This window comes from Podarcis raffonei, chromosome 3 (assembly GCF_027172205.1).
Source record: "Podarcis raffonei isolate rPodRaf1 chromosome 3, rPodRaf1.pri, whole genome shotgun sequence".
In the NCBI taxonomy this organism is placed as follows: Eukaryota; Metazoa; Chordata; class Lepidosauria; order Squamata; family Lacertidae; genus Podarcis; species Podarcis raffonei.
This window is the reverse complement of record NC_070604.1, coordinates 120,240,656-120,265,341: the sequence shown is the minus strand read 5'-3', so window position 1 is coordinate 120,265,341 and position 24,686 is coordinate 120,240,656. Positions and strand designations below refer to the sequence as shown.

At 47.5% G+C, this 24,686-nt stretch overlaps 2 protein-coding genes across 15 annotated transcripts in view; one reads left to right on the top strand and one right to left on the bottom strand.

Annotated features, from left to right (window-relative positions):
- The window catches only part of INTS9 (integrator complex subunit 9), a 67,146-nt gene extending 54,784 nt beyond the window's left edge, over positions 1–12,362 (bottom strand). Inside the window, exons 1-3 of the mRNA XM_053383750.1 lie at positions 12,259–12,362; positions 4,859–4,986; positions 78–138 (exon numbers count right to left, since the gene is read on the bottom strand). Coding sequence (XP_053239725.1) covers positions 78–138; positions 4,859–4,986; positions 12,259–12,267 — 198 coding nt within the window. The 5' untranslated portion in view covers positions 12,268–12,362. The remainder of the gene's footprint in view (positions 1–77; positions 139–4,858; positions 4,987–12,258) is intronic.
- Positions 12,363–12,873: 511 nt separating this feature from the next.
- The window catches only part of HMBOX1 (homeobox containing 1), a 124,178-nt gene continuing 112,365 nt past the window's right edge, over positions 12,874–24,686 (top strand). For all 14 annotated transcript variants that reach the window (XM_053383763.1, XM_053383759.1, XM_053383762.1 and 11 more), the window contains exon 1: positions 12,874–12,964. The gene's annotated coding sequence lies outside the window, so the exon portion shown is untranslated. The remainder of the gene's footprint in view (positions 12,965–24,686) is intronic.

Here is a 24,686-nt window from a genome sequence, read left to right as displayed (position 1 = left end):
TCAGAGTTTGTCCAAGCTCAACGGTGCTGGCTAATTAGCCAGGCTCGCTGAAAAGCCCAATCCCACTTGTACATTACCTTGTCTAGAAAAGTGCTCCCATCTTTTAAGATCCAACCAGGGAGCTTAGATAGCCTTGGACTACAGGAAAAGAAAAAGAAAAAAGCTGTGTTAATGGGTTTTATGGAGAACGGTATAATATGACCTCCAGGTATAGGGCAGTATAATAATAATAATAATAACAATTATTATTATTATTATTATTATTATTATTATTATTATTATTATTATTAAAGTTATTGATGCTCCGCGTACATTTCACAAACGCAGCACAGCTAAGTCACCTTTCTCCAACATTGTGTCCTCCAGATGTTTCAGGCTGCAACTCGTAGTAGACTCAGCCAGATCATAAAAAATGATTTAAAATTTTGTAAATATTAAGGCCAGACAGAGCCACGACTGAGCTTTAATACTTCCTGGGCCTTACCAGTAATGGATTAAATTTTAAATCCTGGAAAGCCAACAGCTTCCAAACAGTTTTCAAGGGCAGCCCCTACATGCAACACATTGCGGTAGTCTAACCTTTCAGCTCCATTCCTATTAGTATTATAATTTATTAATAAAAATTTAAAAAACCAACAATTGTACAGTAGCACCTTATAGACCAACTAAGTTTGTTCTGGTAAAAGCTTTCGTGTGCATGCACACGTCTTCAGAAACACCAGAACAAACTTAGTTGGTCTATAACAGGCTTCCTCAACCTCGGCCCTCCAGATGTTTCTGGCCTACAACTCCCATGATCCCCAGCTAGCAGGACCAGTGGTCAGGGATGATGGGAACTGTAGCCTCAAAACATCTGGAGGGCCGAGGTTGAGGAAGCCTGGTCCATAAGGTGCTACTGGACAATTTTTGATTTTTTTGATTTTTATTTTGACTGTGTCAGACCAACATGGTTACCTACCTGAATCTATAATTTATTAAATTTGTATTCGACCCTTCCCTCAGAGAGGTTCCTACTGGGAACCTTGGGAGGAAAGTGATAATGCCCTCCAGGGTTTTGTGATACAGAGGTAAAGGGAAGCTGAGTGCAGTTGGACATGCTTCAATTTGCGGGAAAGGAGATTCCGACTAAACATCAGGAAGAACGGGGGAACAGGACCGGCCATTACCCCAACAGAGCTAAAAGGCTGTCGGACCCTGCCCCAGGTTGTGGGAGCAACACTGCTGTATGCCAGACCCTGCCTGAGATCATGTACCCGTCCTTGCCTGGTTTCCTGCCTCGTGTCCTGCCTTGACCCTGTTGGACTGACTCCTAGCGGAACCTACGGATTCTGGACCAGTCCCGGACTGCGGTTCTCGGGTTACCCCCGGGCCCAGCACACCCTGCTACATTTGCCCGTTTGCCCTCTGATGAAGAAATGACCAGTCCATAATTTTAATGATAGGTTTATTGTGGCTGTGAGAGACAGAATAACAACAGGAAAACCCCCAGAAACCCAGAAGACAAAAGTCAGAGATTGATGTGCATTAGAATGAGTGAAATAAGTATTTGATCCCCTATCAACCAGCCTGATGTCAGGCTACCTGGTCTCTTCACTGTATGCAACAAGCTGAGATTAGAAGCACCTGCTGTAAGGGAGAGGTCTTACCTGTAATCCCAGCTCATTACAGTACCTGTACAAAAGGCACCTGTCGACAGAAGCAATCAATGCAGCAGATTCCGAAGTAGCCACCATGACCAAGACCAAAGAGCTGTCCAAAGATGTCAAGGACAAGACTGTAGACCTGCACAAGGCTGGACTGGGCTACAAGACTATTGCCACGCAGCTTGGTGAGAAGGTGACAACAGTTGGTGCAATAATTCGCAAATGGAAGAAACACAAAATAACTGTCAACCTCCCTCGGTCTGGGGCTCCATGCAAGATCTCATCTCGTGGAGTTGCAATGATCATGAGAATGGTGGTGAAGCAGCCCAGAACTACACGGGGGAAACTTGTCAATGATCTCAGGGCAGCTGGGACCATAGTCACCATGAAAACAGTTGGTAACACACTACGCTGTGAAGGACTGAGATCTTGCAGAGCCTGCAAGGTCCCCTTGCTCAAGACAGCACATGTACAGGCCTGTCTGCAGTTTGCCAATGCACATCTGAATGACCCAGAGGAGAACTGGGTGAAAGCGTTGTGGTCAGATGAGACCAAAATCGAGCTCTTTGGCATCAACTCAACTCGCCGAGTTTGGAGGAGGAAGAATGCTGCCTACGACCCCAAGAACCCCATCCCCACCGTCAAACATGGAGGGGGACATATTATGCCTTGGGGGTGTTTTTCTGCTAAGGGGACAGGACACCTTCGCCGCAACGAAGGGACAATGGACTGGACCATGTATTGTCAAATCTTGGGTGAGCACCTCCTTCCCCCAGCCAGGGCATTGAAAATGGGTCGAGGATGGGTATTCCAGCATGACAATGACCCAAAGCACTTGGCCAAGGCAACAAAGGAGTGGCTCAAGAAGAAGCACATTAAGGTCCTGGAGTGGCCTAGCCAGTCTCCAGACCTTAATCCCATCGAAAATCTGTGGAGGGAGCTGAAGGTTTGAGCAGCTACACATCAGCCTCGAAATCTTACTGACTTGGAGATGATCTGCAAAGAGGAATGGGACAAAATACCTCCTGAGATGTGTGCAAACCTGGTGGCCACCTACCAGAAACATCTGACCTCTGTAATTGCCAACAAGGGTTTTGTCACCAAGTACTAAGCCACCTTTTGCAAAGGGATCAAATACTTATTTCACTCGTTGCAATGCACATCAATCTCTGACTTTTGTCTTCTGGGTTTCTGGGGGTTTTCCTGTTGTTATTCCGTCTCTCACAGCTACAATAAACCTACCATTAAAATTATGGACTGGTCATTTCTTTGTCAGGGGGCAAATTTAGCAGGAGATCAAATACTCCCCCCCCCCTCACTGTGCACTTTAAAGAGAGAAGAAGATGAAGAGGTGAGCTGCTCGCCCAGGAACTTTACACTCCTCCCCGATAAGCACAAGATGTTCCCTTTCGATGATGCAATATGTAAGAGGGGAGTGGGAGCGGGGGGGGGGGGACGATCAACGTCTCCCGCGATATTGAGGCTCTCTTCCCAGAAGCCTCCCAAATAAAGCAACTCTCGCCGACGGGCTCCTGACAGTGTAATGAAGTGATTGATTAATCCTAAATAGCTCGACACGACACATAAATAAAACAAGCAAATGTGACGCTCCTCCAGACAGGAAAGGTTAACAGCCTCCCTGCGACTGGATTTCAGCATCTCTGCAGTCGGATTCTGTTACAGGAGGAGAAGTTTCGATTCTTCAACCTGCTTCCCAGAACCACGTACAGGCTGCTTATGAAAGTAAAGCCACGTTCCTTGGAAAATTAGTTCTGGTGGTGGTGCGATCACATCTACTACTATTAATTATTATTTGTATTAATTATTATTATTATCTGTTATTATTAATCACCCACCCTTTACCCTAAGGTCTCAGGGCAGGTTACAGTTAGGGACCCCTGACCATTAGGTCCAGTCATGGCCAACTCTGGGGTTGCGGCGCTCATCTCGCTTTACTGGCCGAGGGAGCCGGCGTACAGCTTCCGGGTCATGTGGCCAGCATGACTAAGCTGCTTCTGGCGAACCAGAGCAGCGCACGGAAACGCCGTTTACCTTCCCGCTGGAGTGGTACCTATTTATCTACTTGCATTTTGACGTGCTTTCGAACTGCTAGGTGGGAGGGAACAGGGACCGAGCAACGGGAGCTCACCCCGTCATGGGGATTCGAACTGCCAACCTTCTGATCAGCAAGTCCTAGGCTCTGTGGTTTAACCCACAGCGCCACCTGCATCCCCATAGGTTACAGTTAAAAACAACTTATGATCACAAAAAGGAAGCTAGGAATCTGTACAGGCAGCTCTCCACGTGGGAGCAATCTCCTTGTACGGTCCGAAGGTCAGGGCACGCATGGTCTGAAGGGACATGCTTAGCACATAAGAAGAGCTCTGTTGGATCAGGCCAACGGCCCATGTAGTCCGGAGGCATAACATGGGTTGCTGCTGCCCGTGTCGGGGCAAGTGTTGCATCCCGCCCCCCGGTGGACTGGACAGCAGTCAGCCCCTTTGCCAGCCGGCATCTAATCAAGGGAGACTCTCCTTGCAAACTAGCCCCAACCTGGGAGCAGAGATAAGGCAGAGAAATGCGAAGCCAGGAGTGCCCTCTGCCCACTTGCCCTCCGTGACAATCATCTCAGTTGCTTCGTTTGAGCTGTGGCAAGGACTTCCTAGCACACAGGAATCGCGACCCATCGTGAGACCCACTTCCTTCTCTGATTATGTTGAAGATCCTGTAACATATCTACTTTTTAATTTGTGGGGTGGGCTGCTGTGTGTGTGGGAGGGGGAGATAGACGCATGGCAAGCTTGCACTTTCCTCCTGCCTCCCATTTATCTCTCCTTGCCTGAAGAAGCCAGAAAAGATGACAGATCTGTGACCTCACTTGCGCTGAGCCGCTGCCGCAATACTTTACTGAAGCTTAGAATAAATTATCTGGAAAACCGAATCGATAAATCCATAAACCGTTTTCCATCTACTGAGCCAAAGGACGTTATTTTGATAAAGGGAATTTTTAAGTGGACTAAGTCTATTTATGCTATCAGGCGATGCTGCGGGCTCATTTGAAAAAAACACACAAAAAACTCCTTTCCCAGGCAAGTCAGCTCTGGGCTTTCCTCCCAGAAAGAATGTCCTCACCCCCTAAACTTCTACCTCCCCAAAATCTAGCTTACGAAGCGGAAAGCAGAACCGGAAAGCGTGCAAGGAGCCTCGGGACGTACCTCTGGACCAAAGGCAGGGGCAGAAAGTTGAGCGTCGAGGTCATATCCAGCCCACAGTCGAGCATAATGGTGGTCGATTTGAACTTGAGGACGTTGCATGGCAGCGTAGGGTGTCCGGACAGGCAGTACTAAGGGAATGAGATGGGATCCAATAAATGACCAATAAAAGCAAAAGGAATTCACAGGCCTGGAAGGGAGGAAGAAGCTTTGCCAACCAGTCTGCTGCCCAAGAACCCTCGACATATTTCAAATAATCTCATAACGGTTCAAGGTTAGCATGACCCGCTCCCCATTCTCTTTGACACTTATTCACTGAGCAAAATTTACACGGCGCTTGATCGCAAGTAGGCAGTTTACAAAAAAAGGAGAGGAAAACAAAAATGCAAAGATACAGAATCAAAAACAAGCCTTCTGTAATGCACTACATTTCTCACAGAACAGCTGTTAAACTATGGCGAGCAGGTATTTGAATTTGCTCCAGAACAGTTAGCATTTTGGTAACGATTGTGTGGCAATTTGCATTGTTTTTTGTTGAACAGCAACATGGGGTGTTAAAGCGCATTGGACGGCAACTGCTTCCATTGAGGAACTATGGCTTCCCTTAACTCATTTGTTACTTCACCTATGTATTTGGGGTGGGCTTCACTGGATCATTCACTTACAACTAGACTGGTGACTGGGAGTGCCCGGCGAGACTGTATAACACCGATACTGAAAGACCTACATTCGCTCCCAGTATGTTTCCGAGTGCGGCGTGTGGTCTAAACCACTGAGCCTCTTGGGTTTGCTGATCGGAAGGTCAGCGGTTTGAATCTCCGCGACGGGGTGAGCTCCCGTTGTTCGATCCCAGCTCCTGCCAACCTAGCAGTTCGAAAGCATGTCAAAGTGCAAGTAGATAAATAGGTACCGCTCCAGCGGGAAGGTTAATAGCGTTTCCATGCGCTGCTTTGGTTTCACCAGAAGTGGCTTAGTGCTGCTGGCCACATGACCCGGAAAAACTGTCTGCGGTCAAACATCGGCTCCCTTGGCCAGTAAAGCGAGATGAGCGCCACAACCCCAGAGTCGTTTGCAACTGGACTTAACTGTCAGGGGTCATTTTCCCTTTAACTTTTTATTTTTCTGTGCACAATTCAAAGTGTTGGTGCTGACCTTGAAAGCCCTAAATGGCCTCGGCCCAGTATACCAGAAGGAGCGTCTCCTCCCCCATCGTTCAGCCTGGACACTGAGGTCCAGCTCTGAGGGCCTTTTGGCAGTTCCCTCCCTACGAAAAGTGAGGTTACAGGGAACAGCCTTCTCGGTAGTGGCACCCGCCCTGTGGAACGCCCTCCCATCAGATGTCAAGGAAATAAACAACTATCTGACTTTTAGGAAACACCTGAAGGCAGCCCTGTTTAGGGAAGTTTTTAATGTTTGACGTTTTATTGTGCTTTTAATATTCTGTTGCGAGCCACCCAGGCGGGGGCATCACAAATGTTAGTCTGATCAACCATGGCGAAAGAAGTGATTTAATAATGGAACCTTTTCACATTTATTATTAGAAACTTCCTAATGATTCCATCTCATGAAAAGTATTAATAGAAAGGGCGAGTCACACGCAACAGAAATGCTGCTCAGATTTATTAGTCTATATTCTATTACATGTGTGGCAATGATGCTCCTCACTGATTGGCGAAGCTGCAGTGATGGCTTAAAATGTTCAGCAACTCAGTGAATGGAGCTATTTTCAGTCCAGCTTTTGTGAGGGAAGGGTATGTTGTCAGTTTGGATGGGACACTTCTCCAGATGGGAAAGGATTTGATCTGGTGTTTAGGATACTGCCTTTCGCTTGGGCTTCGGACCTCAATGTCAGAGGCTGGACTCAACTTCACTGAAGGATCCTGGTACCTCACTCCAGATGCAACATTACCCAGAGATTGGTGTAAGGTCAGGGGCTCCTGGTTCTCCTCTGATGAGGAGACCCCTGACTGAGGCATAGCACCCATCCCTTGTCTAGACCCTAAGAGTTGTGGCTACTCCTATCACGGCAGCCTCATGACTTGGAAAATCTAAAGGGAACCCTGACCGTTAGGTCCAGTTGCGGACGACTCTGGGGTTGCGGCGCTCATCTCGCTTTATTGGCCGAGGGAGCCGGCGTACAGCTTCCAGGTCATGTGGCCAGCATGACTAAGCCGCTTCTGGCGAAACCAGAGCAGTGCACGGAAATGCTGTTTACCTTCCCTACTTGAACTTTGATGTGCTTTCGAACTGCTAGGTTGGCAGGAGCAGGGACCGAGCAACGGGAGCTCACCCCGTTGTGGGGATACGAACCGCCGACCTTCTGATTGGCAACCCCTAGGCTCTGTGGTTTAGACCAAAGCGCCATCCGTGTCCCTGGAAAATCTAAGAGGGGTACAAAAAAGAGGGGCGACGTACTTCTAATTGTGCTTTTACCGGTAATTCTGTTGGGAGCTGCCCAGAGTGGCTGGGAAAATCCAGCCGGATGAGAGAGGTATAAATGATAAATAATAATAATAGCAGAAGGAGCAGAGCTCAATTTCACAATTTGGTCTGAACTAACTGAGCTACTAGAACTTTGCAAAGAATAAGAACCCTTTTGCAAAGATCAGGATCACCAGAAACTACGTACTAACAGAAACAGCTGGAGTGCAAGATATACCGTTCTCGGGTCTATCGCCAAAAGCCTTGGTTGGCAGAAGAGGGCAGGAAATAAGACCAAGTGTTTGTCCAAAGTTTGGGCAGTCAGATGGCTGGGGACAACCTTGCAGAAGAGGCAGGTTCATGCAACCACTTAAGAGGTATTGATGGGAACATAGGTTGACGCTAAATGGAAAAGCATTACCCATCGCCCAAGATGGAACTCTCGATGAGGGACCGTGCCAAGTTCAAAGCAAAGAAGGCTGGCTTATTCCCTTAAGTACGTTACCAGAGAGCTCTTTGAGACTCAAATAATACCAAACGTATGAAATCATAATATGCAAACATGGGTGCATTTGTGCGCGAGGGAGAAAAATCAAAATGCAAACACGGTGAGAGTCAAGGCAAGAATCATAGAATCATAGAATCATAGAGTTGGAAGAGACCACAAGGGCCATCGAGTCCAACCCCCTGCCAAGCAGGAAACACCATCAGAGCACTCCTGACATATGGTTGTCAAGCCTCTGCTTAAAGACCTCCAAAGAAGGAGACTCCACCACACTCCTTGGCAGCAAATTCCACTGTCAAACAGCTCTTACTGTCAGGAAGTTCTTCCGAATGTTTAGGTGGAATCTTCTTTCTTGTAGTTTGGATCCATTGCTCCGTGTCCGCTTCTCTGGAGCAGCAGAAAACAACCTTTCTCCCTCCTCTATGTGACATCCTTTTATATATTTGAACATGGCTATCATATCACCCCTTAACCTCCTCTTCTCCAGGCTAAACATGCCCAGCTCCCTTAGCCGTTCCTCATAAGGCATCGTTTCCAGGCCTTTGACCATTTTGGTTGCCCTCCTCTGGACACGTTCCAGTTTGTCAGTGTCCTTCTTGAACTGTGGTGCCCAGAACTGGACACAGTACTCCAGGTGAGGTCTGACCAGAGCAGAATACAGTGGCACTATTACTTCCCTTGATCTAGATGCTATACTCCTATTGATGCAGCCCAGAATTGCATTGGCTTTTTTAGCTGCCGCGTCACACTGTTGGCTCATGTCTAGTTTGTGGTCAACCAAGACTCCTAGATCCTTTTCACATGTACTGCTCTCAAGCCAGGTGTCTCAAGCCAGAGAATGAAGGCAACAAGCCCTAAGCCACTTGCTGGTGAAATCACTCCAGGATAAGGCAGCAAACATTCTATACCAGGTAGAACACACTTTTTTTAAAATAAAAAAAATTGTTTCATTTTCTCAAGTTTTATGGTTTGGACTTTCGATTTAAAACAAGAATTACATATGGCATTTATGAACGACCATATAGCAGAAATACACAATAATCACACACAGAGAGAAATAATAGGAAAGTGGGGAATGACACAAACTACACACAATTCACACATCATCCTATGCCTGCTTACTCTGAAATAAACCTCACTGTGTTTGATAGGGCTTAAACGGTAAAGGGACCCCTGACCGTTAGGTCCGGTCGTGGCCGACTCTGGGGTTGCGGAGCTCATCTGGCTTTATTGGCCGAGGGGGCCGGCGTACATGTGGCCAGCATGACTAAGCCGCTTCTGGCGAACCAGAGCAGCGCACAGAAACACCATTTACCTTCCTGCCGGCGTGGTACCTATTGATCTACTTGCACTGGTGTGCTTTCGAACTGCTAGGTTGGCAGTAGCAGGGACCGAGCAACGGGAGCTCACCCCGTCGCAGGGATTTGAACCGCCGACCTTCTGATCGGCAAGCCCTAGGCTTTGTAGTTTAACCCACAGCGCCACCCATGTCTTGATAGGGCTTCCTCCTTTGCAAATCTGTTGCTGCTATTAAATAGAGAGTAAAATTCACACCAGGGATGAGGAACCTCCAGATGCTATCCTGACTTTCTTGCAATTAAATTGCATGGGGTTCCCCCAGATTTGAGGGGTTCAAAGATTATGAGAGGGGGGAGGAAACACTCTCTCCTCCTCCTCCTGTGTGTTTAAGATTGTAAACCCGTGGGGAATGATTTGTGCTGCAGTTTAATTTTTGCAAAGCCCCTAGACATTTTAAAGCATTTTAATGATAATGATAATATCACAGAATTGTAGGGGTTGGCCATGAGGGTCATTTAGTCCAACCCCCTGCAATGCAGGAATCTTTCACCCAACATGGGATTCGAACCCACAACCCCAACCTTACGAGACTCATGCTCTACTGACTGAGCTACCCAGCATAATAATAACAGGCACAAATGCTATGATAGAAGATCAGGGGCATCTTTTAACATTAAATCCATGCTGTAAGGAACCCTCAAATGTGAAGTTCTCCGTTGGATTTTGGACTATGAGTATGTATTATTACACCACCGGTTCCTTGAGGAAGCAATGGCTGTTCATCTGGTTTGTTTCTGGTGGAGAGCCAAGGTGTTTTCACATGTGAGAATTAAATTAGCTTTACTTAAAGTGAGAAAGTATATGCGATTTTAAAATAGCTCTCTTCCCCTATGTCTCCTGCAATGGCTTAAATAAAAAGATGCATCTTCCAGGATCGAAGTCAGGGTAGTGATGTTAAATTCTCGAGAATAACCTTTTGGAGAATATTACCGAGAATATTCTCGATTAATGAGAATATTAGAGAATTTTCACTGAAAATAGGAGAATATTCATTTTAATGCATTGAAAATGATATAATTTTAACGCATTGAAAATGATGTAATTAGTTAATATACATGTTTATTCATGGGTAAACTTGTTCAGATGGCAACCAAAAACTGTACAGATACTTTTATTCAATGGGGCAATGCAGTGAATTCACATTCTTTGATTTTTTGCCCCAAACTTGAAATCAAAACTTCAACACGAATGACTCACGTTAATCACTAAGTCTGCCACTAACTGTATATTAAAGCTACTTTCTGTAAAAAAAAATCACACTATGGCCAAGGGTAGAGAATTGCTAAGAAATAGGGGGCAAAGGCTGTTACATATAGTTAAAATACATACGAATTCAAATGTTCATCAAATTAAATGAACAGCATTTTTAAAACTAAAAAATAAATAGTTTTCTGTAGCTCACATTTCAGAACTGCCAATGGTGAATGACGGAATGCCTAGTAAGGTAACTGGATTAATAAATAAATAAAACATTATTCATTACTTACACTGGCAATACCACAGCTTGACTTATTGCTTACTAGATTTTTTAAATGTGGGTTGTAAAACTCGTTCTTACACCAGAATTTATGGTTTGTGGAGAATATTCTCTGCAGAATATTCTCACCTCACATCACTAAGTCAGGGTCCATCTAGCCTAGCAACCTGCTCCTAATAGCGGCCAGCCGGACTCTTCTGCAAAGTCCTCAAGGAGGACAGAAGGCCAGCTCCTCTCCTACTGCTTGTCTCCAACACCAAGTTCTCGGAGGTAGACTGCTCCCAATGTGGAGGTTCCACTGAGATACAGTGGTACCTCAGGTTAAGTACTTAATTCATTCTGAAGGTCCGTTCTTAACCTGAAACTGTTCTTAACCTGAAGCACCAGTTTAGCTTATTTTCCCATCCTTGGGATCTCTGTCGTTTTCCTTTCCCCTAGGAACAAGAATGCATCTTTTCTTGTGGTGGGGTTGTCTGAGATCAGGTAGGAAGCAGTGATGGGTCACCAACTTGGGTGCCTTTGAATAAGATCATTCGCAAAACAACATCAACAAACCTATGGTTACATGGAACACACTCAATAAACACACAAAACGTAACCGGATGTACGTTTGAATAAATAAGGTATACTATTCATTGTATCCATTTGTAGATTTCAACAGAAGTCTCATAAAGTTCAATGAAAAAAGCAGAAGAGTCTGGAATCTTAGCAACCACTACTATGCTATAAGATCCACAATCTTGTAATATTAGATATGAGCCTGTTCTACTGATGAAGCCTAGGATGGCGAAACAAGGCTAATACAGTAGTGCCTCGGGTTAAGTACTTAATTCATTCCGGAGGTCCGTTCTTAACCTGAAAATGTTCTTAACCTGAAGCACCACTTTAGCTAATGGGGCCTCCAACTGCCGCCGGAGCACAATTTCTGTTCTCATCCTGAAGCAAAGTTCTTAACCTGAAGCACTATTTCTGGGTTAGCGGACTCTGAAACCTGAAACGTATGTAACCTGAAGTGTACGTAACCCGAGGTACCACTGTATTGTGATTTCCCCTCTACAGATGTACCACTGGTCCTGTTGTCCCTTACAAATCTGTCTAAACTTCCCTTAAAGCAGGCAATGGGGAAACTGTGGATCTCCAGATTTTGGGAGACTGCAATCCCCATAATCCCTGGCCATTGCCAGTGCTGGCTGTGGACGATGGGAGTTGGGAATTCAACATCACGAGGGGCCCCATTTCTGCTTTAATGCCATCTTGTAGCAGGGAGTTCCACAAGCTACTCGTGTTTTGCATGAAATACTTGCGTCTGAATTTATGACCATCCATATTCACACACGACACGAATAATACGCGATGGACACTAAAACGGTGATTTCTTTGGAGTCCTGCAGCTGCTATAAAACCTGAGGTTTATGATTCTCCCTTCTTTATAGGAAAGCTGCAAGATTCTCAGCCGTAGCATCCCTTTCAGGTGAAATGAGGAAGAAATGAGGCTCTTTCTTCTATATGTGAATAATAATAGCCTCCAGATTAAATCTCCCCACCCTCAGGGGAGCCGAGGTCCACCTCGCAGGGCTGCAGGGCGCGTGTGTGTCCCCCTCATGCCGGTCCCCCGCCTCCCCACCAGCCTCCCCAACTCACCAACTTCATGCTTCACCCGGCTGTTATTTGCAGAGGACCGGCCCCTTTCCCGGCCTAGGCCTCTCCCCCCGCAAAGCACGCTGGGATATGTAGTCTCCCCCCTCATCCCGTCCCCAATGAAGTCATGGGCAGCCGGCCGAAGAGCATGCCGGGAACCGTAGTCCCCTCCTGGCGGCGTTTCACCCCGACGCCCACCTGCTCCTCGCTCTCCCGTCTCCTGCCGCCTCATTGGCGCGGCGGATGCGGCGCGCGGGGGCCGCCGGGAGCCGTAGTCCCCGCCCGCCCGGCCTGCGCCGGCCCCCTTGGAGAAGGAGGACTACAAATCCCAGGGCCTCCCCGCGGCGGCAGGTGGGAGCTTGGATGTTGATATCAACATGGCGCTTGTCAGACAGACAAAGGCAGCCAGTCTGGTCTGATTGAGCTCAGAGGGGAGCAGGGAGGAGTGGGAGGGGTTTTTCCCCCTTCTCTTCCTTGGGGGGCGCCAGGGGGAGCTGGGGCTGGGGGGCTGCAGGGCTTTGCACACACCCCTGGGCACACTGCCCCCCCTCATTTTATTTTTGCAGACCCCCCCTGCAAGGAAAAGGGGGAGGAAAAACCCACCAAACCAGCCTCTTTCCTTTTCTGCATTTTGGGAGCCGCCCCCCCTCACCCCCCAACTCCTGCCGTTCAATGGTCAAGTGGAGAAGGAAGGAAGCGGGACCCAAAGGTGAGTTGTCCTTTTGGCAGGGAAGGGCATGATCTGGGGTGGGGAGTTGGGGGGTGGGAGTGATCTTGCAAAAGGGGAGAGGAAAAGTGGGGCATGACTTCCACCACCTCTTCCTCCCCCCCATTCACCTCTTTTTTGGGGTTCTGATGGGAGCGATTCATTGCAACCTTTGGGAGTTAGGAGGGGTGGGGTGGGTGGGAGGTGGCAAAAAATGCACCCTAAGTAACTTTTGTGGCGTATGAGAATTTTTAAGAGTCAATGGAAAGAGGGGGAATGTTTTTTCTTTCTGAGTTTTGTGTATGGCGGGGAAGTCTTTTGCAAATAGCTTTTTTTAAAAAGGGGGGTATTTCTTATTTATTTAAAATTTTTGGTGGGGAAGTTTTTTAAAAGGAATACGGGCTCCCCTTTCCTTCCCCTTGAAAGGTCTGGTTTGGGGGCAAAGAGAGGTGGGGATGAAATGCTTGCTTGGGCTTGCTCATGATCACTTATCACTGGTTCGTAGTTGCCTCTTATCTCACTTTAGCCATCCTTTTGGGAAGCAGGCAAAGTGAAATGAAAGCTTGGATTAATCGTCTTGATGTGCTCATATGTCTTGAGTGGTTCCGGTGGTCCTGAACTGGGTTGAGAGACCGTTGTCGATGATGCCGATCATGTTTATTCTGGATTATTTCCTTGAAAGGGAAGATGTGATGTTGTCTGGATTTTACTTTGCGTTTTCCCCTCCCAAGCTTCTGAAAACCTTAGGCTTAACGGAGCCCTGATAATCTTTGCATTGAATTAGCCAGGCAAAGCCACGCCAGTCTGACATGATTGTTTCCTAACAAATGTGTTCTTGCTTAGGTCAAGGTGGTGATCCCTCAGGGCATGAGAAAAGTCAAACAGGGATGCTTCTCTCTCCTTCAGTGCAAACCACAGGAACAAAAAAAATCCTGTTTTGCATGATGTGTGGGATTTGCATGACTTGTGTGTGATGATGGCAGGATGGTTTCTGCTTGCTACTTTACGGCTAGGGTTTGCTGGGATCTTAGGAACGAAAGCAATGACAAATTTCTTTTTGATGATCTTGCAGGGCAGCTGTCTTCATCTTGACGGTCCTAGTACTTTTCAGAGTGCCTGAAATGGGGAATTATTATTTTCAGAAATGAAAATAAGGATGTAAGGTTGGGAGGTTGGGTTTCATGTCTGCCAAGTCTTGCTGGGGAATTGGTCTCAGTGCCGACTGGGGCAACTGATGCTCTGCTTACAGGCAGTTTAGCTACAGCTGCATTAATCTCAAACTTTCGTATTCTTATTGCCTTGAGTGCACTAAAACGAGCTGAAATATTTTGATCTCACTGAGTTGTGGACAGGAGGCAGGGAAGCTTCTCTTGTGCTGAAGAAGCTGTTCTCTATTTTTTCCTTTTCTTTTTGGCGTGATGAGAATGTTAGTATGCAAAATGTGCACAGGTTGAAAAGGGAGAAGGTGCTTCTTAAGGTTGCTGATGGGTCTGTGTCAGGATACCTGGGACACAGAGGCTAAAACATCCTGCTCAAAGAAGAGAGAATGACAAGCAGAAGGTGTGAACTGTTGCTGCGTCCAGACCTTCAGAGGGAGGGGTTGGGATCCGCTATGGGAATACTGGCTTGGAACAGGAGAAATGAATGCCTTAGCCTTAAGGAAACCAAGGCAATTTGTGTGGCACTTGGATGTCATGCGATTTTCGTCCCCTTTTACTCACGTAATATTGCTGATTCAGACCTCTTTTGGAACATGGGTGAAGGCTGCTTTCTGTGCTTTGCACCTCAGATGTTTCTGGGGCACCTAAAATCTGATGCAAGCGCCTAGGAGTTTTGAAAGTTTTCCTTCCCCACCTCTCAGAAAGTTAAGAGGATGCTGTAAATGAACCATTGTGGTACCTTGCGTGAAGGGCTGAACTTGAGCCTGTGAGGTTCTGTTTCAGATCCAATGCAGCCAGGCATTCGCTGGGACTTTAGCTCCAGCTAAAGAGCCCCCTCCCCTTCAAATCCCATTTTAGGTCACAATCTGAAACCCATTGACCTGAGATTAAGCCCCATGGAAGTCAGAAGGATTTACTTCTGCATATGCATGGTTAAGATTGCACTGTTAGCCATGAGATCATTAGCAGTGCAGTCCTATTCATGTTTACTCAGAAGTCAGTTCCTTTGAGTTAGTTCATGGGGGGTTTATTCCTAGATAGGCTACAGTCTTATACACACCAGTCTTGGACGGAACACCAATTCCTACTCTCAACCCTTTTTTCATCCTCAGCCTAGCGATAGCACACTGATCCACCTTACAGGATTGTTTGTAAGGATTACTAAGGGAGAAAATGAGGATCTCTTTGAACGCCCAGAAGCATTATTCCAGTGCTAAGCTGTAGTATTTCTATTTTCCAGACTTGTGTCCCATCTGTAAAATAGGAAGGTGGCTGAGAAAGTGAGGCCTCGATACTAGATATCTCCATGGGTAATCTGAATAAGTATTATTATTTTTAAATCCTCTTGTGCGTCTTGGCAGGAGGAAAATATAAAGGAGGGGACCGGTGGGGCTGCCTTGAAAACTGCCCAGTCTTTTTTCACTGAAGCATCACCGTTATGCCCAAATAGGACCAGACTTTCCTGATGGGGTTTAAAAGGCTCATCCCGTGGAAGTGAGTTTGAGCTTTCTGCTTCTGTTTGGGCAGCTGTCTTTTGGCTGTGCAAGTAAGAGGAACTAAGGTTAAAAAGAGAGAGGGTGGGAGACTGGAGAAAGGTGTGAGTCCCGACCTAATGAAGAGAAATCATGTTTTGAATTAGCCAGGAAGCACGGAATGAATTCAGACAAAGAGGCTGCATTTCTAGTGGAGAGTTCAGAACCGGATTGGTGATGTTTTGTTCTATGCCTCTGACTTACATTGCATTAGAGACCATTGGACTACCTAACCTGCCATTATTATTATGTATTTATTTAGAGTGGTGCTTGTTTTTTTTAAAAAAATATTCCTCTTCAGCCAGGAAGAGTGCCCTTCAAGTGTTAGCGATACGGCAGTCCCAGCACTTGGGCTTGCAATCTAAAAGACATCGTAGCAGAAAAAGAAAAGGCACTGGGAGGAGTATACTGGCTGCTCTGACTGGCAGCTGCTCTCCATGGTCTTGGGCAAAGATCTTCCTTAGCAACTGCATTGCAGGGGGTTGGACTAGATGACATTCAGGGGTCCCTTCCACCTCTGCAGTTCTGTGATTCTGTGACTGCTCCCTGAGATCCCGATAGATTGCACCTGTGACTTCTGGCGGGCAAAGCTTGTGCTCAACCAAAGGGTGACGTTTACAAGGATTGCAACCTTGGTCTTATTCCCCGGCCCCACGAATGAATGGCCAAGGCTTGAGGTGGGCTGCTAGTGGCTGGTTTGCTGCTGACAGTCAGCTTCTGTTTGGATAACAAGTTAGCTGTGAACTGAAGTCACCCCCTCTCCAAAAGAGAGAGAGAGAGAGAGAAAGCCTAGTTAATGTGTGGCAGCGTTTTCCTGACCTTGGGAGTTGTACCTAAACGCCATTGTTTTCTACGCTGCTTCCTATTTTCCTAGTGCTTTCTGGAAGGATAAGAATATTTGCAGTGCGTTTGAAGCTGATGGGTAAACCCCAGCTAGCGAAAGCTGAGTTTTGCAAATTGCACCGGTATAAATCTCTGCTGCTGTTGTCGCTTGAACGCTGTGCTTGGAATAAAACACTGGCTTTTCTGAAAGCCTGTACCTTTTCCTTTCCTTTTCTTTTGGCCATTGTGCAGTCTGCTCCATTTCCACAGGGCCTGAGCTCACTTCCTGAGTTGAGGGCAGCCTGGGACAGGACAGGGCAATCGAGATGAATCGCTTCCACCCCTGTGGAAGACCTGTGGGACTCTGAACCATGAGGTCATCTTTGACAGTGAGTTCAGGCTTCGCAGGATTTTTGGCTGCACTGTGCATCCCCAGAAACAATCCTGAGAACTGTAGTTCCTTAGCGCTGCTGGGAATTGTAGTTCTGCGAAGGGTGAACTACTGTTCCCAGAATTCTTTGGGAGAAGTCATGTGCTTTAAACATGTGGTTTGTGCGCAGTTACCTCTGTATGTTCTCCTCCATTGTCTTCCAAACCCTCTTTTTCTTTGAACCGCTCTAAGCCCTGCTCCAGGCCTTGCCACAGGTGAAAGGAAGTCGCTAAGTACATACAGCCTCATTTTCTAACATTCATCCCTTGTTAGCCTTCCCTCTCCTGCCCCTCCCCTCCCTCATTTGTTCCCCTGCTGCTGTCAAACTGTAGATTTGTAAGCTCCTTGGGGCAGAGGCTTCTCGTAGTCCCGTTTATGTTTTAAAAAATGCATTGTGCGGAGGGGGCTGTGTGTATAAAAGAATATGTTGTGTTTCCAATCCATTGACCTCATCCTAAAAATACAAGTCCTGCTGGATCAGGCCAAAAAGTACACGTGATCTGTAAAATGCAAACAGAAACACATTGCATTGAATGTGTTTTTTAAGCTCATTGAACTTGACTAGCATATTACTGTTCTCCCCCATACAGCAGGAGAAGGTAAACTGGGATCTACTGGTAAATCTTTTGCTAAGGTTACTCGCCCTCACTAAGGGCAGTGACAATAAAGTAGCCTATAGGAAATCAACTAGCCAGGAGGAGTGGGCATTTGACTGACAGGGCTATACTCTGACACTGGAAACAAATCCTTAGGCTCGGAATGTGCTCAGAGGCACCCTTTTCTTTTAACTCTACCTGTACATCGTTCTCATCTGTGGAAGTATCCTCAAGATAACTAACTCGGTAATAAAACTACCCCTCTTGTGCTTTTTAACTCACCTGCTTCGCAGGCTCAAAACTCCCTCGCTCCTTGCATCCCTGTTTGTGGATGATTTTTTTCCCCAATCCATTTTTTACGGCCAGGGCAAGTCCAGGAGATGACCTCATCGCTTCAGGCTAATGAATGCTGAACAGAAGGGCATTTTAAAACATTTTTTCTGGGTGCAAGCAATGTCAGATCCCGTACAGTCATTCCTCGGGTTGCGAACGTGATCCGTGCAGGATCTGCACATGCACGTGATGCGATTCGGCGCTTCTGCGCATGTGAGTGATGTCATTTTTGTGCTTCTGCGCATGCGTGAATCCCCAAAACCAGAAGTAACCTGTTCCGGTACTTCCAGGTTCGGCGCGGTCCGCAACGCGAAAACGCGAGACCCGCAGTGTTCATAACCCGACGTATGACTGTGATCTGGAGCTGGATACTACTTTAAAAAAAATTGTTTTAGGGAAGAGGTGGTTGTTTAACAAGCGGAGCGTTGATCCGAGATTTGAGGTGGGAGTTAGGGCTGGTCTGTTGCTGCCCTTGAAACTGACCCAGAAACTCCAGCGGGTGCAGAATGCTGCAGCAAGACACCTTATGGAGTCTTCGCAACGGGATTACATTCATCTAGTGCTATACCAACTGCACTGGCTCCCAGTGGAGTACAGGATCAGGTTTAAGGTGCTGGTTTTAACCTTTAAAGCCCTATATGGCCTAGGACCCTCATACCTACAAGACCACCTCTCCTGGTACGCCCCACAGAGGACCTCACAGCCTGCAAATAATAACAACTTGGAGATCCTGGGTAGGCTGGCCTCAACCAGAGCCAGGGCCTTTTCGGCCTTGGCCTCGGCCAGGTGGAACGCTCTGCCACAAGAGATCAGGGCCCTGCGGGATTTGACATCTTTCCGCAGGGCCTGCAAGGCGGAGTTGTTCTGCCAGGCCTTTGGTCAGGGCTCAGCCTGACTCCTCTTTTATTTTTTTATAAGAACTAATATGAAAGAGGCCTCCCAGCATTCTCACAGGCCCATATAAGATCAGCGTACAGTGGTACCTCGGGTTAAGGACTTATTTCGTTCTGGAGGTCCATTCTTAACCTGAAACTGTTCTTAACCTGAAGCACCACTTTAGTTAATGGGGCCTCCCGCTGCCACGCGATTTCTGTTCTCATCCTGAAGCAAAGTTCTTAACCCGAGGTACTATTTCTGGGTTAGTGGAGTCTGTAACCTGAAGCGTATGTAACCTGAAGCGTATGTAACCCGAGGTACCACTGTATACAGTTGGCCCAACGAGCACTTACTGTCCCCAACCCTAGCCGTACGGAAAGCCATCTGATTAGATTTTAATTTGATTTTGACCTGTTTTTAAGAGGTAATTATTGTTTTATTTTATACCAGTGTTATATATCTGATGTTAGCTGCTCTAAGCCTGGGGAGGGCGGGATACACCGTATTTTTCGCTCCATAAGACGCACCAGACCACAAGACGCACCTAGTTTTTGGAGGAGGAAAACAAGAAAAAAAATATTCTGAATCTCAGAAGCCAGAACAAGAAGAGGGATTGCTGTGCAGCAAAAGCAGCGATCCCTCTTGCTGTTCTGGCTTCTGGGATAGCTGTGCAGCCTGCATTCGCTCCATAAGACGCACACACATTTCCACTTACTTTTTTAGGAGGGAAAAAGTGAGTCTTATAGAGCAAAAAATACGGTAAATAAAAGTTTGTTTGTTTGTTTATGATGCTCAGGAAAGAATCCTGCCTACCTGTCCTGCAAAAGATCTGAAGGTGGGTTCTGTGGGATGCTCGTGTCTGCATGTGGGTGATGCAGCGTTCAAGTTGTGAAAGAGGAGGCTCAGCTGGAGAGAGGAGGGAGAGAAACTGCTGGCTCACGGGCTCCCCATCACGGTGGAAGGCTGGTCCCATGATACGAACAGCTCATTTCTGCAGTGCTTATCAGGTGGTGGGCTTGCGTGTGCTGCCGTTTCCTTCCTAAGGACAGGGAAGCTGGCCTTTATTTCTCCCACGAGGGCAGAAATAAAGCCGTCCAGAATGTCGCTAGCAATGCATCAGTGTTTTCGGGGCCTGCAGGCGGTGCTGGGAACGGTTAGGAAGTTGGGAGTCCTTAGCAGGGGTGCCTGAGGAACCTGTTCCCTGCAAATCCCAGTGTGAGCCACACTTTCTGGGCTTTTTGGAACAGAGCTCACCCTTCGGATTTTGATTTCCTCTCCAGATTTCGCGGCGCAGCTATCGGCTCCAAGATGGGGGATTAAAAAATGTTTTAGGATAAAAGACACTTAGAAATGCATACTTTGGGGCATAAAAAGGTAAAGGACCCCTGACCATTAGGTCCAGTCGTGGCCGACTCTGGGGTTGCGGCGCTCATCTCGCTTTACTGGCCGAGGGAGCCGGCGTACAGTTTCCGGGTCCTGTGGCCAGCAGGACTAAGCCGCTTCTGGCGAACCAGAGCAGCGCACGGAAACGCTATTTACCTTCCCGCCGGAGCGGTACCTATTTATCTACTTGCACTTTGACGTGCTTTTGAACTGCTAGGTTGGCAGGAGCAGGGACTGAGCAATGGGAGCTCACCCCGGCGCAGGGATTTGAACCGCCGACCTTCTGATCGGCAAGTCCTAGGCTCTGTGGTTTGACCCACAGCGCCACCGGCGTCCCACTTTGGGGCATAGGGGCATCTTGTTTAAAAAAGCTTTTGTAGCCCACTGAAACCTTTCCCCCAAAGTTCTCTTATTATTATTTATTGCTTGTTTGCTTTGCATACGGTGCGATGCAATACCTGGCCCCCTTCCCAACTTTGATGAATTATTGGAATTCCTTCTCTGTGGATATTAGGCAGGCTCCGTCCCAGCCGCCTTTTAACCTTCCAAGAAGCCTTCTAAGCTGAGATCTTTCCTGGTGTGCATCCACACTGGAACTGTGCTGAACATGTTTTAATTCCTTTATCGTTAGCCTGTTCATCACCCTGGGCTGAATATATCCGCTCACGATATTTTCTACGCTCAACTTCTGTGGAGTGGGTTTGATCTTCTTGCAGTCCATGGGACTCTCAAGAGTCTCCTCCAGCACCAGAATTCAAAAGCATCCATTCTTTGGCCATCAGCCTTCTTTATGGTCCAGCTCTCACTTCCATACATCACTACTGGGAAAACCACAGCTTTAAAAAGCCTTTCCCTTTTTTAAAAAAATACCATTCCCAAAGGCCTGTTGGAGCAATAAAGTTTTCACCTGCTGTTGAAAGCGCAACAAGGGTGGGAGCCCGCCTAGCTTCTTTAGGGAGGGAGTTCCAAAGTTGTCTGGGAGCAGCCACCGAGAAGGCCCTGTTCTGTGTCCCTACCAGGCGGAACTGACAGTAGGGTCTCCCCTGAAGATCCCAGAGCTTGGGCAGGTTCTTACGAGGTCCTTCAGATTGCATGGTTAATGTTGCTCGATATGGCTCAGGACCGCAATTCCTCAAGGTATGAACCTAACTGGACCCTGAGATCATTTTCTGAGGCCCTCCTTCATGTGCCGCCTCCTTGAGAGGTCTGGAGGGTGGCAACATGAGAACGGGGCCTTCTCTGCAGTGGCTCCCTGTCTGTGGAATGCTCTCCCCAAGGAAGACTCCCCTGCCCACAGGAGTAAGAACCTCGAGCATTGGGGTGACAGCAACTTTTAAAACTTCCCTCTTTCCCCCAGAATACACTGCGAGCAGCATCACTGAGACATCATCACTACATCACTGGCATGTCACAAATGGGGAGGGGTATACAAGGGTTACACGAGTTCAACATTAGGCCCCTTTATCAGACACCTTTCCCAACACCTCTTAAGTCCCCATCACCCAAAGAACAATAAAACTCTTGACATCTCCTTGCCCTCAGGACTCGTCTGGAGATGGGCTTTCAGAACACTAGACTTGCTCAACTGCCTCTGCGGATGTCCAGTGTTGCCCCCCTGGTCACTCCCTGGGTGGGGGGCGCTGTATGTGCTCTCACTCTTGGGGAATTATGGCGGGGTGCCCTGTTCCTGCTGCCTACATGACTTCCTGCTTCTTGGTTCATGGAGGGAGGTGGAGCCCAAAGTCACCTTTCTTTAAGGGTTAAAACGGAGAGTCGGTTAAAGTACGGATTTTCTATGAATTTGTAAAGCTGGGTGCAGTGGACGCTCGGGTTGCGAATGTGATCCGTGCGGGAAGCACGTTTGCAACCTGCAGCGGCGCGTCTCCGCATGCGTTGGTTGCGATTCGGCGCGTCTGCGCAAAGCGTGATTTAGCGCTTCTGCGCATGCGCCGAAACCCAGAAGTAACCCATTCCGGTACTTCCGGGTTCGGTACAGTGCGCAACCCAAAATCGCACAACCCGAAGAGTCTGTAAGCCGAGGTATAACCGTACAGTGGTACCTCTGGGTGCAAATGGGATCCGTTCCGGAGCCCCGTTCGCAACCCGCGCAGAATGCAGCCTGTGTCTGCGGGTTGAGATTAGCCACTTCTGCGCATGCGGTGATGTCATTTTGAGCGTCTGCTCGAGCGGCGAAACCCGCAAGTAACCTGAAAATGTTCAACCTGAAGCGTCTTTAACCCGAGGTATGACTGTACAGTGGTACCTCGGGATGTGAACGGGATCTGTTCCAGAGCCCCGTTCGCATCCCAAACGGAACTCAAGACGCGACGGCGCATCTGCACGTGCGCGGGTCGCGTTTCACCACTACCGCGCATGCGCGTGATGCCATTTTGAGTGTCTGCACATGTGCGAGCGGCGAAACCCGGAAGTACCGTGCTCCGTTACTTCCGGGTTGCTGTGGAGCGCAACTCGAATGCGCTCAACCCGAAGCGCATTCAACTCGAGGTATGACTGTATCTTCCCTGAGTTGTCAAGTCAAAAGGATGCATTCAGGCATAATATTTATAACACTGAAACAACTTTAGGGATTCCCCTTCAGCCCCGGTCATTTCCCTAACATGTCCTACTAGGAGGTGCTGCTGGGTCTTGAAGCTGGTACCTTCTACATGCCAAGCAGATGTTCTGCTGCTGAGCTATGGCCAAAATAAGCAGGTGTGTTTGGTCTGTCTGTCTGTCTGTCTGTCTGTCTCTCCTTTCCCAATCCTGCCTGGAATCGCAGGCGGTTTTTCTTCCTCCTCCCATCACTGCCAGATCATGCTGGGACAGAGTTCTGTAGCAGCCGGCAGGAAACTTTCTATTAATTGGGGAATCTCCTTGGCCGGCTCAGGCGTTTGCGTGTTGGAAGTTGGCAAGGCTGCCTTTCGAGGAGGAGAGAACAAGTTCATACAATGGGTCAGTTCTCTCTCGATAATTTTTTGGAGCCACGCTTCCTCCTGTCGAAAGACTTATCTGAGATGAAGTGCTTGAAAAAAGGACCAGGAAAATGCCCAGAAAGTGGGGGGAGACTATTATTTGCATTGGGGGGGGGCAGCAATAAAAGACTGTCAGGCGGCACCACGGTTTCAGCAGACCAAAGTAAAACTCCCCTCCAAAATGAACAGGAGCAATTTACCATATTTTTTGCTGTATAAGACTCACTTTTTTCCTCCTTAAAAGTAAGGGGAAATGTGTGTGCGTCTTATGGGGCGAATGCAGGCTGCGCAGCTATCCCAGAAGCCAGAACAGCAAGAGGGATTGCTGCTTTCACTGTGCAGCAATCCCTCTTGCTTTCTGGCTTCTGAGATTCAGAATATTTTTTTTCTTGTTTTCCTCCTCCAAAAACTAGGTGCGCCTTGTGGTCTGGTGCGTCTTATAGAGCGAAAAATACGGTAGTTCCGAACAAACCTAATAAGGGATTTTTGTTTGGGAATGGCAAGACCCTGGCTTTCCCAGACTTCAAAAAATGGGTTTAATGGGTGACATTTTCCACTTGGGCCCAGTCCCATATCGGAAGATACCCCATAGCGATGCGAATAAGGTTTGGAGCTTTCCAGGGGTTTTCTAGTCACTGTCCTTGCAGAGAAGGTCTTAATGAATAAAGCAGTATAAGAAATTCAGGGAGAAAAGATGGGGTTCAGAGCTTGGAAAAAACAGTATACTTCCTTTTTTTTTTTTTTTTTGCCAGCAAATATTTCTACATAAGATTCCTGGGTGGCTGCCAAGGGCAAAGGGTTGTGTAGAAAGCAGAATCATAGCAAGGTCTGCTGTTGCCTGTGGGCAGCCTTGATGGGCTGAAAGCCAGGGGTCCCTTGGCTACCAGATCCGTAGCAGATGATGCGGGCTCAAGACCTCAGCAGCTTAGCAGCCTAATTGAAAGTCTCCCGAGCAACTTTTTGAACAGCAGTGGGTTGATAAAATAGGGGAGGACGTGATTCTGTAGAAGCTCCCCTGGAAAGTGCAACAGGCAAGGAATCCTGGTTTTTAAAAATATATTATGCTACCACTGTTTCTATTTATCTCCTAAGGATGCAGGGAAAGAAACTCAGATATATAAGCCAAGTGGTACCTTAACCCTAGATTACGGTCGCTACAACATAATGTCTAGGTGCCAGGTTTTTTTTGTTTTTGCTAAGAACAGAATATTATTATTATTATTATTATTATTATTATTATTTATTTATTGCATCTCAAAGTGGTTTACAACACATTAAAGCACCAAATGGGACGCGGGTGGCGCTGTGGGTTAAACCACTGAGTCTAGGACTTGCCGATCAGAAGGTCAGCAGTTCAAATCCCCGCGACGGGGTGAGGTCCCATTGCTCGGTCCCTGCTCCTGCCAACCAAGCAGTTCAAAAGCACACCAGTGCAAGTAGATAAATAGGTACCACTCCGGCGGGAAGGTAAACGGCGTTTCTGTGCGCTGCTCTGGTTCGCCAGAAGCGGCTTAGTCATGCTGGCCACATGATTCGGAAGCTGTATGCCGGCTCCCTTGGCATATAGAGGGAGATGAGCGCCGCAACCCCAGAGTCGGCCACGACTGGACCTAATGGTCAG